The 20,440-nt window shown below is 40.0% G+C and overlaps 1 protein-coding gene across 6 annotated transcripts in view; it reads left to right on the top strand.

The window, feature by feature from the left end:
- SH3PXD2B (SH3 and PX domains 2B) overlaps nucleotides 1–20,440 on the top strand; it is a 293,221-nt gene that overhangs the window by 137,673 nt on the left and 135,108 nt on the right. For all 6 annotated transcript variants that reach the window (XM_068277154.1, XM_068277153.1, XM_068277149.1 and 3 more), the window contains one exon: nucleotides 15,910–15,985. In XM_068277154.1, the coding sequence (XP_068133255.1) occupies nucleotides 15,910–15,985 (76 nt within the window). The remainder of the gene's footprint in view (nucleotides 1–15,909; nucleotides 15,986–20,440) is intronic.

A 20,440-nucleotide genomic window follows, 5' to 3' on the forward strand; every position in this document is an offset into this window, starting at 1 on the left:
CAAGTTTGATATCCCCTACTGTATCCCATTTATTTTGTATGGTGCTAGACCATTGGTACAACCAAAATGCATGACTTTGCATTTTTCAACGTTGAATTTCATCTGCCATTTATGTGCCCATATAGCCATCCTATCCAGATCCTGTTGCAATATGGGAGAGTTGATGATTCTGCACAATTTTGTATCATCTGCAAAAATAGCAACATTGCTTTCTACTGCATCTACTAGGTCATTAATAAATACATTGAAGAGCACTGGACCCAGTACAGACCCCTGTGGGACCCCACTGCTAACAGTCACCCATTTTGAGTATGATACATTGACCGCAACTCTTTTGTTTTCTGTCCATTCGCCAGTTCCCTATCCATGCACACAGACTCTTCCCCAGTCCTTGCATCCTCAACTTTTGCACCAGACTTTTGTGGGAAACAGTGTCGAAGGCCTTAGCAAAGTCCAAGTGTATCACATCTACAGCATTCCCAATATCCACATTAGCGTTCACTACCTCATAAAAGCTGAGCATGTTAGTCAAGCAGGACCAGTCTTTAGTAAACCCATGCTAATGCTGAGAAATAAGATTATTTTCTACTATGAAGTCACTCTATTATGAAGTCATGTATAGTATCTCTTAGTAACCCCTCAAATAGTTTGCATAAGTGAACCGAGCATCATTTTTAAAGAGAGTCTAAAGCCATAATTAAAATGGCTTTTTTCCTTATATATAGCAGGGGCATGTGTGCCCCTGCTAAAACGCCGCTATCCCGCGGCTAAACGAGGGTCCTTTCCCCTCCAAATCCCCCCTGTGCTGCCCGGGGAGCGCTTCCGTGTGAGGCGGGTCTATGAGCTGCAGCCCTGCCTCACAAGCGTCTATCAGCGGCGGATCTCCGCCTCTCCCCCGCCCCTCTGTCTTCCTTCACTGAGAGGGGCGGGGGAGAGGCGGAGATCAGCTGCTGATAGACGCGTGTGAGACAGGGCTGCAGCTCATAGCCTTGCCTCACACGGAAGCACACAGGGTTAGCAAAATCTACGACCAAGTTGGTCGTGATTTTGCAGGGGGGGATTTGGAGGGGAAAGGACCCTCGTTCAGCCGCGGGATAGCAGCGTTTTAGCAGGGGCACACATGCCCCTGCTATATATAAGCAAAAAAGCCATTTTTATTATGTCTTCAGACTCTCTTTAACACCCAGGGCAGCTCTATAGCAAATTAAAAATGCATTCTAAAAATGTGATTTATTATTAAAAACACCTTTCATTTTATCTCATCTTTTTACATTTAAGGGTTAAAACAGGCACTTCTTCCATCCGTGAAAGGACTGAGGACACAGAGCAACAGATGATGGAAGGCAGATAAGGAATCACCTCATTAGACTTAATTGACCACAAACCCTGAGTCTTCCCCACTGTACTTCAAAAGGAAAACATTAGCCACACTTAAAGAATTTCACACCTAGCCTGGATAATTGCAGTGTAAAAGCAGCAGGGGTTTGAACTCCTGAAACATGGCAACCCTTTCAGCTATTTGAACCCAGGAGCTGCTTAGTTCCCTTTAAGCTTACAGGTCTATAATTTCCTAGATCTGATTTTTTGCCCTTCTTAAATAATGGGAAAACGTGGGCTGTACGCCAATCCACTGGGACTCTGCCAGTTGAAAGAGAGTCACAAAAGATAAGATAAAGGGGTTTATCTATAACGGAACTTAATTCCCTTAGGTCCCGAGGATGCATGCCATTCGGGCCAGGTGCCTTGTCTATTTTTAATTTATTTAGTCTTGCCTTCACTTCTTCCTGCGTTAAGTATTTAATATTACAATTGGAAGATTGAGACTCTTCTGTATCTGTAATTTGCAACAGTGATGTTTCCCTTGTGAAGACAGAAGCAAAGAAAGCATTTAATAACTCTGCCTTACCTTGGTCATCCACCATTGAGTTCCCACCCTCATCCTTTAGGAGTCCAATACAGTCAAACTTTCTTTTTTTACAGTTGATGTACTTGTAAAACTTCTTTGGGTTAAATTTGATATCCATAGCGATTTGATTTTAAGCTTCAATCTTTTCCAGCCTAATTTCTTTTTTACAACTTTTATTGCACCCCTTATAATTGCTTAATGCAGCCTTGGTCCCCTCCTGTTTTAGAACCTTACATGCATTCTTTTTCCCCCTTCATTTTATCTCTAAAGCTGGCCATACACTGGCCCGATTTGCGCCCGTTTCGACAGCAGATCACTGGGATCGAATCTGCTGCCAATCGTTCGTGCTAAACGCACCCGCCGATCCGATTTCCTCCCGAAATCGGATCGGTCCGTCGATCGCGCCGTGCGGGAAATTACCCTCGATCGCCCGCGGGTAGGGAGCGCGTCATTAGCGGCAGCCGATCCGATCAAGTATACATTACCTGACGCTGGCTCCCGGGCATCTTCTCCGCGCTGCACCGCTCTGTTCCTGCTTCCATCCCAGCGTACATGAACTTCCTGTGTCACTCCAGTGACCAGGAAGTTCATATAGAGGGCGCTCTATTTGAACTTCCTGGTCACGGAGTGACACAGTGTACGCTGGGATGCGGTGCGGGATGCGGTGCAGCGCGGAGAAGAGGACCCGGAGCCAGCTTCAGGTAATGTATACGGGGGGGGGGGGGGGGGGGACAGGCGGCAGGAGCAGCTCAACAGATTGTGATCGGTTTCAGCATGAAACCGATTCACAATCTGTTTGCAGTAAAGGCAGCCATACGATCCCTCTCTGATCAGATTCGATCAGATAGGGATCTGTCAGTTGGTCGATCTAATGGCAAATCGACCAATGTATGGCTACCTTAACCTTTCTATTCATCCATAGAGGCCTTTTTTTATTCCTAGATGTTTTGTTTCCATATGGGATATACCTACTACAATATTGATTGAGAATAATACAATAATAATACAATAACATTTGTAATTTTAAATAAGTTTAAAAGCTTGCCATTTCCCTTCAGTGTTCTTCACTTGTAGTACATTATCCCAGTTCACCAAACTTAGTGCCTGTCTGAGTTGATTGAACTTTACTTTTCTAAAATTCATAGTTTTAGTGGTCCCGCCACCCCGCAGCCTATCAGTCACCAGATCAAACATTATCATGTTGTGATCACTATTTCCCAAATGTTCTTGAACCTGCACATTTGATACATTATCTGGTCTATTAGAAATGATCAAATCCAGTAACGCATTTCCCCTAGTTGGTTCCGTTACCATTTGAGTCAGGTAACTGTCCTGTAGTGATACCAGAATTCTGCTGCTTTTACCAGAATGGGTAGCCTCAATACTCCAGTCAATGTCTGGAAAATTGAAGTCACCCATAACTATGACCTCATTTTTACTTGCAGCTTTTTCAATCTGCTGTAGTAATTGCAGTTTGCAGCTTCATGATGTAGTGTATCCCAATAAGCAAATGGCAACCTTTATTTACACCATGAATATTTACCCAAATGGACTCCACATCTTCGCAGTCTTCATCCATCTCATCGTTTAGGACAGCTGTAAAAGAGTTCTCAACAAAGAGACAGACCCCTACACCTTTTTTTCCCTGTTCTATGCTTCCTAAACACCTTGTATCCCTCTAAATTCGCTATCCAGTCATGGCTTTCATCCATCCATGTCTCGGTTATTCCTACAATGTCATAGCCTTTGTCAATCAGAATGAACTCTAGTTCGTCCATTTTATTTGCAAGGCTCCTAGCACTGGTTACCTTGCACTTTATAATTTTACCACCACATTTTCCAATTTTGGTTACCTGAAATGGGCTACTTGAAGTTTTACCAACCTTCTTACTCTTTACACTGTCCCCCCCTCTCCACCACCCATAATGTTAGGCTCCTACTGTCTTTTTACCTTATCTTGTCTACATATTTACAGCAACTTTTTGCAAGATGAATTTCTCTTTAAGTGGTTAATGAACTTGAGCCAACGCTTATAATATTGACAAGCTAACAGAACATGTGCAAATGTCAACTTTTTACCGTTTTCTTTCCATCGTAAATTATTTGAGGGAGGTCATGAATGATACTATCTTAGGATGCCCTTGGCTTATATTACCAGATCTCCAATGTTAAATAAACCATGCTGAGCTATACACCGTGCAGCTGAGCTCAAGCCTAGTAAGTAGTGGTTGGGCAGCGGAAATTGTAGACTCTAACTAGATTTCTCCATCATGCGCCTCTTCTCTAGCACAACATGAATCATGTACACTTTCTGAAAAAACATCTGTTGTCTTCTTTCTTTCTCATCTGTATCTTATACTCTATACATTCTTTTTAATTTTTTTTGGTGTAAGCTCCTTGTGAGATCTCCTTTGGAGTGTGTAACTCTTAAAGAGACACTGAAGCGGAAAAAAAAGAATTCTGATATTATTTGTATGTGTAGTACAGCTAAAAAATAAAACATTAGGAGCAGAGACATAAGTCTAATATTGTCTCTAGTACAAGAAGAGTTGTTATCTATGCAAAAGAGCCATTGAGCTCCATGACTTTCAAAGTCGCAGAGAGCTCTATCTTCTGAAGCTTATTATTTCAAGTGTCTGGCACTGTATGTTTTGTTTTGTTTTTTCCTGCAGAGGTCAGTTCAAAAGTTCACTAGCCTGCTCTGTAAAATCATTTAGAATGCTGAGTAGTGTGTAAACTGCAAATATTAGAGAATGATGCAATGTTATAAAAAAAAAAAAAACAAAAAAAAAAAACTAACTGAAAATAAAAATATGACAATATTTTCTTTGCTACTAATGTTCTAGTAATTATCCATACTGCACAACCAATTCATTATATCATAATTTTTTTTTGCCTCAGTGTCTCTTTAAAACACATAGGGTCCAAGGCAGAGCTACCTAAGTAAAGCTCAGAGCTATGTACATGCTGGATTCACATATCTCTGTGCATTATCTGTTCCTCTTCTCATTACTTCCCAACTTCTGGTTAATGTCAAATTTTCAGACAGTATGATGAAGGCTTTCTGCAATGTTACCTCCTATCACCCTCCCATTCCCTACTCTTAAGGAGTGTACATAGGGCAGAAAAGAGGAGGGAATGGCAGGGAACATCACCGCAAGCCTGCCTCTTCTGGTCTGAAAATTTGACTTTAGCCAAATGTCACATTTTTCAAGGAGTGATAACGTAGACTATGGGAAAAAGGTTGAAGGAACAAAGAATGAACAAAGGCATGTGGATTCAGCATGGAGCAAGCAGCACACAAGTGGGGAAGGGGCTGCAATTAATGCCAGATTTCTGCTTAGGGTTCTGAAGTGGTATGTACCTAAGTTTAGCTCTGGATTTGTTCCAAATGAAACCAATCACTAGAGATTTAAGCTTTTTGAAAAAAAAACTACAGGGACATACAGTATACTTGGAGAGTGATGGAGAAATTGAACAAGACCTTCGGAAGTAGTACCATCTTAATTAAGTTAATTCTGCCTGCTACAGACGGGAAGTTTTGACCAGACCTTGAATTTCTCTGTGGCATACTGGAAACTTACATGCTGTTTTGTCAGCCATCAGGGCAAGGTGTGGTTTTGCTTCTATAAATGTAGGATTTGTGAGTTGAAATGCTTGGAACCACAACTGAACTGGGTAACCTAATCGGATACTCACAAGCCATAGAGTTATATCCAATCAATATCTTGCACTGATGGAGATGAAGCCTGAAACATCTGTCAGGTGATGGCTTCAAATACTGAAAAGCTATAGGTTTATTATAAATGAGGGGTGTGGGTTGTACACTTGGCTTACAGAGGCATAAGGGAATGATTTTCATGATTGTTTACACCCCTTAAATGATGCAATATAGATTCATTGAAGTGATCATCTGCGAATACTTGCTGATTTATACTGTACTTTACTCTACTTTTATGAGGATTCCACAGTTAGCCTGGCAAGCACTTGTGGAATAGTGAAAATGACAAAAGTGAAAGCTTGGGCAAGGCGGAGAATGGAGATGCTTACTTATTTATAACTGAGCCCATCTAGCTGGACGATATCTGTAGCCTGATCATCACTGAGCTCTATGAGCAAGGCTTGTTTCCCTGAGCTGTCCAGCCCCAATACTTGAGTTATGTCCCATGCTGTGTACATGCGGTGAAACTAGAGCTCATTAGTTTTGATAAATTGTTGTGATTTATGGTTGTTACAGGAAGTAACAAGCAAAAGGAAAATGTTTATCAGTTTCTACTCCAAACACGCATGTTGTTACTAAGAACAGGAAAATGGCCTGTCAAAGCAGCATGTTTTGTTGACATTTAATAAACCTCATCCGGCATTGTGCTGATAATCCATGAAGATTAAAGCTTTATGGAATTTACTGTTTTATTTTAACCTACTTATTTGGTGTGAGTAACTATGTGGTCACCTTGAAGTGGGACTAAACTTTCAAAATCATCTTGTTGTTCATAAACAGAAGGAATCGCGTTTCCCTCAACAATGCTGAAGTTTCACTTTAAGGCTTTGAGTTGATTGGGCTCGGGAACCTTACAAGTGATAAAATGTATCCTTGAACAATTAAAAAATATTCAAAAATTACAATTTTTTTTGTTTTCTTGTTTAAAAATCAACAGCCATTTCACTAGGAAAATAGGCATTATTTCTGCTAAAATAAAATAATTTTTCTCTTCTTTAATTGTATGAATGTGTAGATCTGCTAAAAAGATCAGTGTCATTTTTCAACCTGGTATCACGTTTAAAGCAAACTGGAGCTGAAAATAAACTGATTAACAATGGTGTCTTACCTTCTACCCCTAAAATATGATTTTATTTTATTTTTTTGTTATTAAGCCCACAATTTTTTTTCTGTTTAAAAGCTGAAAAAGTATGTTTCATGTTTTATTACCTCAGCTGAATGAGAGTCTTTCACACAGTCTGACAAAACTATAATCTATGAACTATTGACCTCTTATTTTATCTATTCTATTTTAGCTGTTCCCTAATGCTGGGTACACACCATACGTTTTTTCCATTCGATAGACAGTTTCCGACATGTCCGATGTTCCGTCTGATCATTTTTTGGGTCAATTTCTCATAGAAGTGAATGGAAAAAAATAAGAAAAACGAGCAAAAGATAAGAGAATCCAGCGCAGAACCGAGCAGAGAATTGATCGGAATAAACGATTGGATGGAAAATCGAGTGGAAAAACGTATCGTGTGTACCCAGCATAACAGGAAAGCATTTTATGACTGTAATTAGTTATCAGTGAGGGTTATGTCTTTTAAATGCATTGCCACTGAGGGTTATGCTACAGACTGATCAGGCTCTGACTAGAAAGAAACTGTCACTTGAATACCTGAATGTTTAACGCTTTCTGGTAGGAAGAGAAAAAAGGAACACAGCCTAGTTTTTTGCATGCTTGGCAATGTACATTTTCATGTTTACATCATTATGTCACATATCAGCTCAGTTACCCTTTAATGGAAAATATGTCACACTTTCCATGATTTATTTATAAAGTGGCAGTCAGCCTAATATCCACTTTACTGATCATAAATAGCATTTGCCACTTTTATTGCAACGGACACCCTAGAAAACATCAAAGCGGTAATGTTTAAAGGAGAACTGTAGTGAGAGGTATATGGAGGTTGCCATATTGATTTCCTTTTAAGCAATACCAGTTGCCTGGCAGCCCTGCTGATCTATGTGGCTGCAGTAGTGTGAATCACACCAGAAACAAGCATGCAGCTAATCTTGTCAGATCTGACAAACATGTTAGAAACACCTGATTTGCTGAATGCTTGTTCAGGGTCCAGGGTTAAAAGCATTAGAGGCAGAGAATCTTCAGGTTAGCCAGGCAACTGGTATTGCTTAAAAAGCAGCCTCCATATACCTCTCGCTACAGTTCTTTAAACAACCTGCTCACTGGATTGCTGAAGATCACAACTTTATGAACTTGTAACATGGAGTGAAAGTCAAGGGGCTGCGTACTGCTAATATTCCAGAAGTAATGGACGCAGCTGGTGGTCAGTTACTCCGTCCAAGTGGAAGAAGATGGGGATCACCACTTTAAGAATACAGTATGGAGACCAAAGCACGGATTTCCCTTTTATAAATTTGACATTATGAAATTAACAGATTTGAAAATTGTATAGCAGTAAACCTTAATGTTATCATATCAACATTTATTTAAAAATACCCCCTAAATAACACTGCACTAAGATTTTATAGAATGCCAGTTGTCTGCTGTCTCACTGATCTTTTGGCTTTAGTTGTTTGAGTCACACAACCAAATCAAACATGCAGTCAGACATGAGTCACATCCCCCTATTCTACATACCTTTTTTTTTTTTCAATTTGCTTCAGTGAATCAAAGGGGTTTATTTATAAGTAGTGACGATCTGAAAAACGGTGGCTACTTTTTATAGTCTTCTTTTGTAAACCCTATGGGCACATGGATACATTATGTCATATTTAAAAAGAGATGATCATGTTTTTTGTTTTCTAGTGATCAGGGCTGTAAACAGGACAGTTACTTTTAAGTAGCTATCAGAAGCTCCATTAACTTGAATAAAGGAGCTGATCCCCAGACTAAACCAGCAAACATACCAGCAGTAGTGGCACATATGGCTGTTGACTCTGATTTCTGCTGCAGATCACTATTTTTAAAGGTAGCAGTTTGAAGCAAACAACGTTCTCCAAAGTTTCCCATGGTGTTTTCATCTTCACTTTATAAATGTGGAAGTTGTGACTATAGGATCACTATGGCAATCATTAAATAACAGTAAAGTGGGGGCTGAAGGATTGCCACTCTTGCAAATCTGTGGATTTGACAAGCTCCATTATTTGAAGAACTGGCCCCACTTGTTCTGCAGAACAGACAGATTGCCTCCTTAAATAATAGGACCCAAGGAAGATCTGTACTACAGTCAAGAAAACGGGTAAACCAATGGCTGCCTATAAATGTATTCCACTGCAGGTTTATTTTTAAGTCAGAGATTAAACATTGCTGAGCCTTTTGGAGTAAGGCATAAACTGAACCTTAAAGAGAACCTGAACTGAAAATGAAGAGTCAAAATAAACATAAACATGTCATACTTGCCTCCCGTGTAGTCTACTCCTCAATCTCTTTCTCCTCTCCTGCATCCTATTTGTCCACTGTGATTGGTGGAATTCTCCTTTCTCCATTTTGAAAATGGCCATTACCCCATAACAGCTTCCTGGTCAACACATTGCTAAACTGTAATATCGCCCACTTGAGCCATAGGGAAACATGGGCATTATCTTGCACATTCAGTTGTAACTGATAGCAGCTGATATATAACTGATAGCAACTGGTATATTTCAGTTCTGACAAAATCTTGTCGGAACCGGAAGGAATCATTGTAAGAAGAAAATGGTGAGCTTCTGAGAGGTACTGATGGTGAGGTAAGTATGTAATATTTATCTGGAGGTGTATCATGTCTTTATTTTAAATCATTTTACTCAGTTAAGGTTCCCTTTAAATGTGCATATAATGGTTTCAAAAACACTTTACTGTTCGTGCCTACAGCTTTGATTTGACCTCCTACAGAAGGCATTTTTAGAAAAAGCCATCTTTGCACCATATGCGTTCTCCATTCATGTTATTGGAGTTCAAGACCTTCTTTGCGGTTAAGTAGGCTGACTTACAACAGTCCGGAATACAGAAAAAAACTGGATATATGAGAGAAGCCACGCTCAGCAGACTGAAAAACCAAATATCCTTTGGAAGGGAGACTTGCTGACTAAGACTTTTATTTCACACAGCCACTCAGAGCTGAACTCAGATTAGATGAGTGAGATTTGAGTGCTGATGCTTAAGCAATATGTCGGTAAACGCTCTTAATTTAGGATTTGCTTACACTTAGTCTTTGTGTTTTTTGAGTTTATTTCTTTATGGATTTTTTCCTTCCTAGTATTCCCCTTGGCTCTGTCTTGTGGTTTTCATTTCTGGGTTTTCGTCAGCAAAACAGCTGTTCTCCTTTCTCACAAGTGAGGCTATGCATTTCTGTATCTTTCAGGAGGAGGTCCACCCACTCCTAATACAAACCAACTGGTGTAGTGGTTAGAACTGGGTCTTATTCTGTTTCCTTTGGAACGTTAGTCCACTGGCAGCTGCTCATTGCTTATATATTGCAAAGGGCTGAGCCCAGCGTTCCTCTTTGTGATTCATTGCAAATGTGATGTGGCAAATGCTTTGTGTAAGCTTTTCTTTGATGGCAGGATCTCGGTCATTTCACATTTGCTCATTAGTTAAAAGAGCAGAGCGAGACCTTGTTTTTAATTAATTAAAGCCCAACCCAAGGAACAGATGTAAATATACTGTGTTATAGTTTAGTAGGCAATCTCCAAATATTACTTCTGTCAAAGGAGGCTTCTTTCAGCTGAAAACTGGTCATGCAGAGCTCAGTGAGATTACAAGCTCTGTGGTTCTACTTTTGCTTTTTCTTGGCTCAGGAGCATAATGATGATCAGGCTCCAAGGGGGCAGGACAAAAACAGACCTGTCTGTGAAAATCGCAGTGTATACCAATAAAAGTCGGTGGCACAGGAAGTTTATCATAAAGTGATTTCTTGCTAGATACTTAGAGGAAATCTGACGTGAGAGGAATACGGAGGCTGCGATCTGCAATCCCTTATAAACACTGCTAGGTATCTTGCTGTCATGCTGAGCTTTTGACCTTGTTTTTTTTTTTTTTCTTTTTTTGATCGTCTAACTAGCATGCAGTTTGTTGAGTCAGATCAGTGCCGAAGCATCTGATCTGCATGCTCAATTATTTTACATGATATAATCGAGTTGCATTAAAATTCTGCCTCTGACTGTCTACACAGGACTAATCATTCTAATAAATATAAATTTACAAATATCACATATGTATGAGTTGACCAGCTTCATCATTCAATACCTTCCCTGGCAAATCCCTTAACCACTTCGCGTCCCTGGAGTTTCCCCCCCTAAAAAACCAGAACAATTTTCTACATTTCACACTCCTCCCATTCGTTTGCCAATAACTTTATCACTACTTATCATAAATAATTGATCTATACCTTGTTTTTTCCGCCACCAATTAGGCTTTCTTTGGGTGGTACTTTTTGCTAAGAATTATATTATTTTCTATGCATTTTAAAGGGAACAAAGGGTAAAAAAAATGAAAAAAGTCATTATTTCCCAGTTTTCAGCCATTATAGTTTGAAAATAAAAGTTGCTGCTGTAAGTTAAACCCACACATTTTACTTTTCCATTTGCCCTGGTTATTTTACCATTTAAATTTCAATCCTAGTACAATGTATGATGACCATAAATTATTTGGAAAAAAAATGCATTTTTTCATTTTGTGTCCGACTTTTATATAGTTATTTTTTTCCTCCTTTATAATCTGATCCTCCCCCCAGTTAGCCAGATGTGCACCTACATATGCCTCCCTCCCCCATAGTTGGTCAGATGTGCCTCTGGATATCCCCCCCCCCCCAGCCAGGTCTTAGTACCCCTCCCCCCAGCTAGCCAGATGTATATATTTGGCTACTCACACCCCTCTCCCCTCGAAGCTGGCTGGATGTGTCTATTCCCCCCCCCCCTCCATAGCTAGGTGTGTGTGCCCCTTTACCCCCCCCCCCTTGTTAATCCCACGTGTGTTGCTCTTCTCCCCCCCCCCCCCCCCCAAACAGCACGGCGGTTTCTCTTTAATGATTCTCCCCCCCTCCATGCTGCGATCGGGCAGCATGGGGAATTACAAAGAAGATTTCTCACCTAATCTTGTTCCTGCGGCGGCGATCGGCTCCCCTCCGTTCAATACCGCTGACAGCCTCTATGTGCAGAGTGGATCGGGTCCCGGCTTGATGACGTCATTAAGCCGGGACCCGATCCATTCTGCACATAGAGGCTGTCAGCGGTACTGAATGGAGGGGAGCCGATTGCCGCACAGGAAGAAGATTTGGTGGGAAATCGTCTTTGTAATTCCCCATGCTGCCCGATCGCAGCATGGAGGAGGGGGGTGTCATTACAGGGGATTGGGCGTGGGGTGGGGGGATCGGACCCCCGGGAAGGCATCCATGCTTAGTGTAGTTAGAGGGAGGAGGGTTGATGAGCCCATGTGCGTGCTGCCTAGCACGCACGCTGTGCTCATTTAAAGGGGACAACTTCTATTCACGTCATGTGGCTTTCAGAAGCCACTTGCAATGACATGAATATACTGTAGTTAGGACATGAATTGGTTAAAGAAAACCTTAAAGTGGATCCGAGATGAACTTTTACTCCTTGCATAATTGTGTTCCTTACATATAGTTTATAGGGCATTCCTCAAGCCAAATACTTGTTTTGTTTTGTTTTAATACCCTAATTTCCTATAAACTAAACAAACCACACCCACAGCTTCTCCAGAGTGCCTTGACGCTTGCAAGGGATTGTGGGATTTCAGTCTGGGCAGGTGAAAAAGGTGTTAGTAGCTATAGATTTCAGAGGCAGAGTTTTCACAATCTGAGAGCTGCAGTGCAGATACAGATCAGTTGCCTGTATAATGGAGGAGATAAGAGTGGAGTTTTTACAGAATATGCAGATTAGCATGCCTAGATACAGATAAGCTTGCCTGTGTGTGTAATAGTGACAAGCAGAAAACATGTCTGCTCCCATTGTATCACAGGAAAAAATATTAATATACTGTTGAAGCTGTTTGAAGATAGATTTGCTGTGTAAACTATCTAAACTTTAGATAAGATATATAGACAAGTCACTTGTTATATTTAGTTTTTCATCTCGGATCCGCTTTAACTGAAAATACATTTGAGAGAATTGACAGTGTATGAGTGGTGGGAAAGGTAAATGGACCTATACTGCAATGTCACGGTCTTGCCTTCAGTTTAAGTGCTACAATTCAAATGTGAAATGTAAACAGCCATGACTGTGTGAGGTAGAACCTGGTTCATTCAGCTCCCATGGGAGAGATTCAAGCCTTAGATACACACCGGATGGTTCTCAGGTTCTCAGGCCAGCCAGAGGCACTTCTGTAGAGCTCTACCTACAGGTATGCATCGGCCAGGGATCCAGCCTGCTGAATCATCTGGTCCAAGTGCAGGCTGAGGCTATCGTTCAGCTTCTTACCCCTCCCGCTCTGTGCTGCTCCATTGCCCTCTGCCAGCACCCCGCCCATACCAAATTAACGGTCTATACAGAACTCTGCCATGACAAGTCAAGCCCCAATCCCTGGGAGCAAAGGAAATTGTGACCTTTAATTGTCATTATCACGTTTTCATCACTTTATCCTTATCAGGAGTCTGTGTGCAGACAGATAAAAGTGTATTTGCTTGCATAGATAAAAGCACTGGTCTATTAACTCTTATAGTGCACAAAGAATAGAAAGTAAATACTGGCAAGCTTTTAAGTAAAGATTGGTGCTACATGTACCCTTATTTATTTCATCAGGTCACATGCCAGTTCAGGTACAATTTAATTATCAGCATATGCTAAACATGTACGCTTTGACCGAACTTAAACATTAATTGTAAAATACTGCATATGCAAGCAAATACCTGTTTTGATGCAGAGAGCACTCTGTATGCTACGGTTAATAAATCTTTGCAGAGGGTGACCAGAGAATGTATGTTGTAATTGGCAACACCCCCATAGTAATACAATACAATAAATAAATAAGTACTGGTAGTACCTCCTGTATCTTTCATAAATGTGGGTTGTATTTGAGCTCAGACTCTTCTTGCTTCTTTGCCAGGGATATTTTATTAGCACGGAGACACTGTCTGGTGTTTTCCATTGATGTAAATATCAACATCTGCAGATCATTTTCTCTGCTATAGTTATTTGAAATCCAAGTGATTACTACCTCCTCTCACATCCAGAAGGAAATATTTGACAGAAGTATTGCAGCATCTGTGCCAGCAATACAGACTCTGTCGCCTGTCTTATGCAATAGAATTAGATGGAAAGTGAGACATTCTGTAAACAGCATCTTTGGGATGAATTACAAAAAGTCACGTGTCAAGGCATGATTTGACAAATTTTTAGGGGCATAAATGTATATTATGTGCAAAACTGAGCGCAGTTAATATAATTTGGCTTTAGCAAAGGATTTAACAAAGCTGGAGTGTTTTTCATCTGTGACTTACTGACTAATTGACAACCTGCAGGAAGCAGGTGTTGACTGATAACCCGCATGCAGGCTGAGTTAATATTATTTAAGAGAAATATAATAAGGCACAGAATTGTTGTTCGTTTTTATGTTTATAGTAAAGAGGTGGAAAACAGTGTGCAATTCATAAGATAAGGATATACCAGCTCCATTTGCCAGACATAAGGTTATTTTGTTGCAAGTCAGAAGAAGGCTGGTGAGTGGTACCAGGGCTTGAAGAAAAACAGACAGAGACGCATGTTTTGTTTTTATTCAACATGTAGAATACTACAGTGAAGTTTAGAAGACATGATGTCCAAGTTTAACAATCAGAATGATGAGACTGCAGTGAAATTGTCAGATGAGGATGGGGTTTCTGTGAGAACATAACAAAGAATTACATTTTTGCTATACCTTTTGGGTGTCTGTGTTGACTGAGTAAGGGGTAAGAAAACCCATGTGTACTTATCTGACCACTTTATTTTTTTGTGTGAACAAGGCCAAGCCATGCAAAACTATGTTGACTAGTCCTTCTGTCCCGCCGTCCACATGCTGTTTATACTGCCAACTACTCTACATGTAATATAATAATAATCTGAACATTTTTATCGCACTTGTCTCCCTTCAGACTCAAAGCACTCAAGAGCTGCAGCCACTAGGGCATGCTCAAGGGGCCACCCTGCAGTGTTAGGAAGTCTTGCCTTAAACTCCTTACTGAATAGGTACTGACCCTAGCCAGGATTCGAACCCTATATATAAGTGCCTATCTCACAATGAAATTTGATGGTGCAGTGCCAGCCACCTTTTCTCTCTATTTGAAATATGCATGTTATAATAGCTGGAGCACACTATTACGTGCAAGGAGAATCCACGTAGTTGCAAAAGCGACAAAGGCATTGAGTTTTTTATTCCCTTCCAGCCATCAAGATTGTGAATGTGTGGTTGCTTGCTACTGCTATCCCCTTGTAAACGTTTTTTAGGAATGTTAAATAGGTTTTGTCAAGGTTTTAGCCTAAATTACATTTCTGTGTTTTCTTTGAATTAGCACTGTCTCACATTTCATGTTGATTGGGAATGTGGGGACTTTTGTTGTTTCTGTTAGCACTACTGAGGGTTTTAGTGTGTTATGTTTTTTTTTTTTTCACGTTTTTTTTTAAATTGAAAATATTAATTTAATATGTACTGACACGATGATCATGATGTACTAAATTGATACCATATTTTAATTTTACAATCGATCTGCTTTCACTAAATATATAGTTTAGAGATGGTCTTGACTGAACTTTCAGTCTGCACTTGGAAGTGGTCAATGAGATGCAAATAATTCTAACTTGCATGCAAATATAATGCAATTGTGTCAATGAATTGCACTTCCTGGGAAGTTGGATTGGCCCAGTCTGTTCCACCCTACACACAGTGCTTTTTCACTAGACAATGATTATTTCCAACATGTCCGATTTGAACTTCATTTTGCGATTAATTTCTAACTGCTTTATGTTTACTTCTGCTGGAAAACGATCGGAAATCAGGTCGAACATGTTGGAAATAATCAATCTCACAGTAAATCTACCAGAAAATCTCATAGTGTGTACCTAGCATAATGGTTGATAAAATGATATCTGTTTAGTCAGGTAAATATCAGTCATCCTAATCTGTGAAGTCCATTGCAAAATCTCAGCTCAGTCCAGGAGAATTCCATTTCCTGTGGGAACTGATCAATTTATTCTGTTTGGAGATATGGAAGAAAGTCTGATAATGTTATGACAAATATTACTGCATGGTGCATGGCTTTTTTTTTTTTTTTTTTATTAATTGTCTATTTTGTTTTTTGTCCTGTTTCAGATGCAATTATTGGATAAGTTTCCAGTGGAGGGAGGACAGAAAGATCCAAAGCAGAGAATCATCCCGTTCCTGCCCGGTAAGTCTCTGTTTTATCCTTTGAATGTATCAACATGAACATGAGGTATCAGAAGATGTGACTAGGACATCCCCAGGTTTATTATCGTGCTTAGCGGGAAACAAATCCAAACTATAACCAAAACTTCATAATTGGCATTGGTACCTCACTACTAGTCATTTGTAATGCAAGTGTAACAAGTGCGTTGTCTAAAAACGCATAACTAGGCTCGCATGAACTTGAACTTTAAAATCTCTCCTCATCTCACCCAACCTTCATCCTTAATTTTGTCATCACTATTCTATCCACAATTCAACTGGAAATAGCCATCTTCAATGAGGGAGGATGGAAGCTTTCAAATCGCAACAAGGAGTTACAATCTGACTGCTTCCAATAAAGATCTTTCCTCAAACCTGTATCCAACCTCTCCACCTTAAAATCCATGAAACTGACATCTGTCCTACTCCAGTGAGCAGTTAACCTAATGAACGAAGAATGAAACTCAAATTAATCTGCTTGATATAGGCATCTAGGCTCGAATGTGGCCCTGCCCATATGACGAAAATATAATCTATATAACAAAACCATACTTTAGCAAATCTCTGGCATGAGGGGTAAGGTAGATGAAAATTCCTCATACATTTCCATAAAAAGATTTACATGGGGCCACATTGGAACCCATTGTCGTACCCCGTATCTGCTCATAGAACTAGTCACAAATTAGAAAATAGTTTCCAGATCTGTTGCATATGCCCACCCAAACCCCTATTTCCTTTAATCTTGTGTAATAGAAAATAGTTTCCAGGCAAAACTATCTTAAAAAGTGCCATCAAAAACTTACACTGGTTAACAGAAAAATCAGTCCTAGTGTCATAGACCTTGTACCAACCTCCAGACCTTCAAAGGGATGGAGCTATATAAGCTTTATACATCCAATGTTACCAACAAATAGTCTAGAGGAAGCAATGGAAGATGTCTTACTTACTCTAGAAACATATCTCTCAGATAAGAATGATGCATTGTAACAAAAGGCTTCATGATGAAATCCAGAAGAGACAGCCAGGGGGGAAAGGACCAAGGTTACCCCGAGAGACGATGGAATGGCTCGGGGGTGGACTGGGTCCTTATGTACTTTGGGGAGAAAATAGAACACTGGTGTAACCACTAACCAGATTCTGCGTAATCAATATTTTTTTTTAAATGAACATCAATTTGACCACCAGAGAAAGCACTCTCAACCAGCTGTCCAATCTCCCTCTCAATCTCAGATTGGGGATCAAACAGCAGAGGCCTGTACATAGATATATCACCTAACAGATTTTTCACCTGCCTAATATAAACCGATTTTTCCATAACGACAATACCCCCACCCTTGTCCATGGATTTAATAACCAAGTCCATGGAGATGTGACTTCTGTGTCTACCGCTCGCGTGGTATCGGGGCTTGATGCAGTATCTAACCTCTTGGGCTACATTTAGTGCTCTGTTAAACCCTCTGGCTGCAGCATGATTATGGCAATTGGGATTATGTTTATTTATGATGCTCCCTCCCTGCTTCACCTGCAGTTATGATCAGGTCCACTGAAGGTAAGAGGATTATGATTGAATGATTTAAATGTATGCCACACATTGATTGGTTCCAGTGGGGTATTTATGTACTGGCTTTTGAGCTGGTTTGGTGTACACGTTCTTTGGCTTGAAGATCGGCTCCCTGTCCAAAGCAGCTCTAGGCCAGTGTCTGTTGCCGTTGCTTTGGTGACACGCTATGATGTAACTTCTTTTCCAGCTTGACTCTACAACTGTATAGCCATATTATCCATTGGAATCAAGCATATTGATGGACTTTGGTTGTCTTTTGAAACCTATATTTTTTCTGAGGATGTGTCATAAATTGTCTGATGTCTTATTCTGAAGAAATTTTTGAATAAAGTATTTTGTAATTTCAGAAGTATTTTTGGCATGTGCTGGTCCTTGTGGATGTTTGTGGGTTTAACAAGGAACTTGCCCAATGTTAGGTGCTCAGTTGTGATGATGTGACGAGATGCTCTGTGCTTCCATATCAAGATATTCACTTTCTTATCAAGTCAGCATTAAAAAAAGAAATGTGCTTGTTTTGCAAATCGCTCTTAAACTAAGTTACCTGCAATCTAAGGTTTGCTGTACTTTTGAATCTGCTTCACGTGGAACTGCTTTTCTTATTTTTCTTAAAACAAACCTGAGATGGAGCAGGAGAGAAAATTTATATATACCTGGGGTTTCAGCCCTCTCTGGTTTGATCAGTCCCTTGACGTCCTTCGCTGCTCTTCGCCCTTCCGCAATTGGCTCTGGTCAGTCCGCAAGTCTGGGGCCAAGTTTTCGAGCAAAAAATGTAACCTTTAGAACTGCTGGACGTGCCTGACTCAACATTTTTAGCTACCGTATATACTCGAATACAAGTCGATCTTGTGTATACAGTAAGTCGACTCCAATATTTGACCCTCTTCAGCTGGAATTTTTTATTGACTCAAGTATAAGTCTACCCAGCAAAGTGAATGGCTTCACTTGGAGACCAAGAAGAATTAACAGCTGCACTTGCACAGGCCCCGAAGTGCAGCAAGTATTCATGCCCCTTCCTGCAGCCCAGTATCCCCCCCCCCCTTTCCTTGTTAATTGTTGGGGCCAGGACTTTCAGACCTGTATTTTCTTGGCGTTTCCTTATCAAGAAAGTGTCACTTTCCACTGGGTAAATTGCTGCAAATGGGAATGTCACTAACACACACATTAATCCCACAGTTTTATTTTTTTGTGTTATCAACTAAAGAAAAAGTATTTTTCATGTTGTATTTTTATATAACTAGCACAGTCTTTCAGTATCCCAGAAGCTAAAATATTTAAACTTTGGACCATTTTATCTAGCTCCTGCTTTTATAATTTGTTCTCTGCCAGGAAACTATTTTATTGCGGTAATTCCTTATCATTGATAATTATGCTATAGTTCACTGGGATCCAACTGGAAAGGAACTGTCACTTGCATACCAGATGGTTAACTCTTTCAGACAGAAAAAGAAAAGGAACACAGTATAGTTATTTGAATGGTTGGCACTGTACAAACACGTCTATCTCATCACGTCACCTTGGGTACCTTTAAACCCAACAGTGCTACCCAGGACTGTATTGTGGTAAGCTATTGGTCAGTGTAATTTGGTCATTTAATGTTTGCTGGGAAGAAAAGTCTGAGCTACATTAAGATGGGCCAGATACAGATATGTTTATCATATTTGTGTTTCCTGGTATTACAGCTGGCTGTCTAACAAGTGCCTGTTTCAAATCAAGTAAATATTATGAACAGGAATAGCCTGCTGGGCAGAATGAAATGTAATTATTATAGTTAATGTAATCTACTATAGTTTGAACCCCATTTACGCACTAGTGCTCATGCTTGCTCTTAGAAAGCTTATTATATCTAAAAGCAAGATACTCAGAGGAAATAATGAAGATATTTAAGAGAGTGTTCCAACACAAATGACCTGTGATACTGTGTGTGTGCGCCTCACTTAGTTTCTCTGATCTGCAGAGGTCAGCAGTATCTGAACAAACTGTATTGCAAAAAACACTAAAAGCTTTAGGCAGGAGACACACCTGACTATATTTGTGTGCGTTTTCTGCACAGAAGTTGCTGTGAAAAAATGCATGTGTTTTTCTGCATACAAACACACGTGGTGTGCAGAAAATGCACGCAGAAAAACATGAGCAGAAAACTGAAAGACAAGTGTGTCCCTTGCCTTACAGAATTTATAACTCTTCCCACTTAACAATTACATACTCATTTATGTTTTAGTTGCAAAAGTACAATTTTGCTAAAAGCACCATAACGACATATGGTAGAATGTACTACATTATTCAGGATACACAATCTTATGTTGTGTTATTTTTTCTAAATATAGCATCAGAAACACTTTTTATATGTAGAGTGCTGCCCATAATTATTCATACCCCTGTCAAATTTTGACTTAAAGTTACTTTTTTTCAACCAGCAAGTAATTTTTTGACGGGAAATGACATAGATGTCTCCCAAAAGATAATAAGACGATGTACAAGAGGCATTATTGTGGGGTAAAAAAAAAATCTTTTATTTACATTTGAGCAAAAAGTGTCCAGTCCAAAATTATTCATACCCTTCTCAATAATCAATAGGAAAGCCATTGTTGGCTATTACAGCAATCAAGCTCTTCCTATAATTGCAAACCAGATTAAAGATTTGCACAGCTTGGGGAAAGGAAGAGTTTCTGTATCTGGTGGTCTTGGTGGGTAAGGACCTGTGAAGGCGTCCTGAGGGGAAAAGTTTGAGGTAGTGGTTGCCGGGGTGAGAGGGGTCTTTTGCTATCTTGATGGCCCTTGAGTGCAGTCTGGAAGAGTAAAGAAGATCGAGTGGTGGTAGGAGGGTACCAATGTTCCTTTCCATGGCATGTATGATTCTCTGTGATTCTCTGTAGCTTG

Source organism: Hyperolius riggenbachi, chromosome 3 (genome assembly GCF_040937935.1).
Source record: "Hyperolius riggenbachi isolate aHypRig1 chromosome 3, aHypRig1.pri, whole genome shotgun sequence".
Lineage (NCBI taxonomy): Eukaryota > Metazoa > Chordata > Amphibia > Anura > Hyperoliidae > Hyperolius > Hyperolius riggenbachi.